Here is a 4,332-nt window from a genome sequence, read left to right as displayed (position 1 = left end):
GGGGGGGGGGGGGGCATGCGTTAAATAGAGCAGCTCCGAGAACCACTCTCATTAAAGCGCCCAGATTATCTCATGTATCAGTGTCCCCATGCTTCAAAATGGTGGTGACTGCGCTTTATCTAAAGCTCATCAAACAAGCTTTAAAGTGTCCTCAGCGCCATTTTGAAGCACAGGGACCAAGGGCCGGACACAGGCATGGGTGAACCGGGCAGCCACCTGAGACCCCAAAATGGTAATTTTTTCCATTGTCTAATTATTATTATTACCTGTGGCAGAGGGGAGGCCAATACTAAAAGTTCACCTGGGGCCGCCAGGAGTCTAGGTACAGTGCTGGCAGGGTTGCAGAGGCTGGTTAGAGCATGGTAATTAGCACACTCCGACAGACTAGATTAATCGAACCTGCTCTGATGTGCTGTAATTACAGTGCATCAGAGCAGCCTCCCGGCATGTGTACAGACACCCTTGGCTCCCATATGTTTAGGGTATAGGAGGAAGAACAAATGCACCAAGATTCCAGTGCAGACAATAAGGAAGCGATTTACAGCACAAAATGTAAGGACATAGCACTGGGAACAATTTATGTCAGGATAAAAGAAGGTGGGGTTTTACCATATATCAGCTGTTCTACTGTAACTGCCTGTGTACATGACTTATCACAAGGCAAGTAGCAGCTTACTCACAGCAGCTTAGCATTATAGAGCTCTATTAGCTCCACCAAGGGGAAAAATACCCCTTTGGCTTTGATTTACCACAGTATAAGATTGTGCATATGGGCAGTTAGTGTGGAGCATTTGACATGCAATAAAGCCCTCATCCACTTTTCCCTCACAGCACCCTTAATGCCATAATGACTAACTAGCCTTCTTCTGTGGCCCTGTATCGCTTCCTCTACAAAACCAATACTCTCTGAGAAGTCATGACATCAGGATAGTGGGTGAAGAGAGACTGCTTCCTGGGCATCTTTCCCCTCCTGATAGTGTATTACTCCTGTTTCCACTTTGACCAACAGATTATATATCATACAGGGGCAACTTGAACTTCCTTCTTGTAGCAATACAAAGTAGCTCCACAAAAGAGAGAACAGATGACTAAACCACCACAAACTGCAACCTGAATTTCGATTTACATATTAAGTCTTCCCATAGAACCTAATTTATATTATTGGAAGGCTCAAGGGATGGTCAGAGACGGACAGAACCGAATTCACTGTTAGTGTAACCATATTAACTTTAATGGAGATGAATTTGGCACACAAAGCTTTTTGTCTCCAAATTGCCAATTCAGATTTGTCTCAGGGTTGAACACATCATAAAACATTACCACCCAACGGTCGTCTGGTTGCCAACTGGAAAGAAGCAGACAGCTGCAGAATAGGTTCTAGGGGCCAGTCACATTCCAGTTACCCTTCCTTTGTTGGTAGTTTCAGCAGAAAGGCCAAATCACCTGTTCATTTGACTTGTCCCTTTCTGGCTCAGAGCCGATACACATTGATGGGAAAGACTGCACTCCAGCCATCTGCCTTGTGCAGGCTCTGGGGCAGAGACAGGATTCTGCTCACCAAGGCTGTCAATTCACCACCTTCCACAATAATGCATTCACACCATTTTAAATTGTGAGATTAATTGTGCAGGTGTCCAACATGGCTGCAGTGGACAGCGAAAGCACAGCATCCACCAGGGTTCCCAACAGAGGGGGCCACAGTTTTCAGTAGGAATGTAGGCAAGCAAAAGTGGTCTGACTGCAGGGAATGATAGCGTGCAACATGATTGGAGATATTTGGACCCATAGACCAGGTGTTACAGCAAAACAGTTTGCTAAAAACAAGAGCATACATACTCCTTGCAGTGCAGTTAGAGTTCCTGACAGGTCATCTTCTAGTACCATGCATACCACAGTCCCCGCTACACCACTGTAAGCTCCATTTGGTTTGGGCCATGGAAAGTGTACTAGGGAATGATTACACCATTGAGTGGCCTCTGCTGTACAGCCAAGACTTATTTGCATCACAGCTCAGCTGAGGCCTAATCTCATGTTGCACAGGTATCCAGTATCACTGCAGACTTTGCTGCATGTTAACAAGAGAAATTTTTCCCTGCTTTTCCCTTCTGCGCTCTTTACACTGTAGGCAGTCTTACCTGACACATTCAGGATGGAAGGAGAGATGTCGGGAAGCCCCACTCTGGAGTCTCCCATCCACCAAACAATGGTTACTGGTTCGGGAGGGCCAACAGCAGCACAGGCCATGTGAAACGGGGCGTTGGGGGACACAGATACATCCTGAGGCTCCACAGTAAAGTAGGGCACACCTAGAAAAGCAAACACCAAGCTACTGTATCTTCAGTCATTCTTTCTGCCTCTTCGTTAGCTTCCAATCTTTGTATGCAGCACTGACAAAGCACCCACCATCTGAGCAACTCTAAGCATTTTGCAAATACAAAGGTTCACATTTTCTAGAAGTCCACCAGGACATAATGACTCTAACTCCAACAGAGTCAACAGGAGGTCAGGTACCTGCTCCCTGAGGTGCTTTTGAAAGTCCTTTAGTAAATAGACTAAATAGCAGTGAAGTGGATTTTTTTATGTTAATATTATCCACCCCCCTTTGCAGACAGAACTGGGGTACAGAGAAGCTAGAACCAATATTCTTAGATGTACCAACTGTTTTTATTCTGTTTTATTCCTGCTTCTAGGACCTTGGCCATGCATTAAAAATTCAGTCCAATGACCACATTGAACCAGCAGTTTCACCTCACTCAAAATCTGGAAAAGAATTAGCCATGGACGGCATGAAATAATGTATCTCTTGCAAGAACCCAGGACCTTTATTGTGCCCTTCCTCCAAAGCCTGAACTGATGGGCCTTGCAGCATGATGTCAAGGCCAGTAGTGTTAGGTAACCTCAGGACAATGGCAAGCATTGATTTTCCAAGGTGAGGGTGCTTCACAGATCGTGCTTTTGGCAACCCTAACATAGTCAATGGAAAGACTCCTGTTGATTATGAGTTTTGGATCAGGCTCACACTGAGGAAAGGGCAGCTTGATCATCTCAGTGGACTATATCTGGAACACTCTCTCATCTTAGTGGTTTATCACCACAGTATATCGAACTGCGATACAGATGAGAAAGCGAGAGATGTGGTCTCTTGCATACCGAAGTCCCAAACCACTCAAGGCTTTTTATAGATCTAAACAGACAACCCACTTCAACCAGTCACCAAAAGGCAATAGAGCTGACACATGCTTCTGGTGAGCTACATCACCTAAAGAAGGCTGTTATATCCTGCTTGAGCTTCAGTTTCTTGCCTGATTTAAGGTGCAGTTCAATACAGTCCACTGCTCGGTACTCAAATCTTGAAGGGCCAAGCATCAATAGCAGGGGCAATATTTGCATCCAAAAGCAGATGACCCACTCTCCTGACCCAAAAATGGAAAAGGACTCTGAAAACTGCTGCAGCATGATCACTTAGGAGTAGCTGTGGAGTCAACGATATTCCTGCTCTGGGAACTTGAATGCTGAAGTTATAGCACTTTAAGTCTGTCCTTTGCCATGTAGACAACTGGCCTTAATGACTGGGAGCTGCAGTTGTTAAACCCCTCGGAAAATCAGAGTATTTATAGAGGTGACTAAGGGTACGAGCACACAAACCATTTACCATGAGATAAAAGGATGCAGGGCTTTATCACACATCAGGTACTGCTTAGTAAGTACCTAAGTGCATGCTCTTGCTCTGTGGTAGATGAAAGCTAAACTATGGTCCTTTGCCTTTCTTGCACAGGCTAAGCTGCCACAGTTTAGCTTCCACTTCAGAATGCGTACACAGGCAATTCCATGAAGCGTGCAATACGGTTAATTCCATCCACTGTCCTCTCCCCCTCCTTTTGAACTCATGGCCACTTGTTTGTGTGCTTATGCCCTGAAAATGTTAGATGCCTAATATTTCACCACTCAAGTTTAAAAACTTCCTGTCAGACCAATCTGGTGGCTTTTTATGATCAGATCACCAGATCATTAGATGCAGGGGTAGCAGTGGACATAGTCTTCCTGGACTTCCAGAAGGCTTTTGACACTGTCTCTCACCCCGTTCTCATTAAGAAAATGGGAGGCTGTGGCATAGACATCCACACAGTCAAATGGGTCGCCAACTGGCTGGAGGGCCGCACCCAGAGGGTGGTAGTGGATGGGTCCTTCTCAACTTGGAAGGACATGGGCAGTGGGGTTCTGCAGGGCTCAGTCCTCGGGCCCGCACTGTTTAACATCTTCATCAGTGATTTGGACGAGGGGGTGAAAAGCACCCTGTTCAAATTTGCTGATGACACTAAGATGTGGGGGGAC

The 4,332-nt window shown here is 45.7% G+C and overlaps 1 protein-coding gene across 1 annotated transcript in view; it reads right to left on the bottom strand.

The window, feature by feature from the left end:
* Positions 1 to 4,332, bottom strand: part of TYRO3 (TYRO3 protein tyrosine kinase) — a 99,270-nt gene that overhangs the window by 83,997 nt on the left and 10,941 nt on the right. The window contains exon 4 of the mRNA XM_019519935.1: positions 2,136 to 2,306. Within this exon, the coding sequence (XP_019375480.1) occupies positions 2,136 to 2,306 (171 nt within the window). The remainder of the gene's footprint in view (positions 1 to 2,135; positions 2,307 to 4,332) is intronic.

The sequence above is a fragment of the Gavialis gangeticus genome, unplaced genomic scaffold (assembly GCF_001723915.1).
Source record: "Gavialis gangeticus isolate Ggan-Ray unplaced genomic scaffold, GavGan_comp1, whole genome shotgun sequence".
Lineage (NCBI taxonomy): Eukaryota > Metazoa > Chordata > Crocodylia > Gavialidae > Gavialis > Gavialis gangeticus.
Note: the sequence above shows the minus strand (reverse complement) of the source record. Positions and strands in the feature narration are given on the sequence as shown.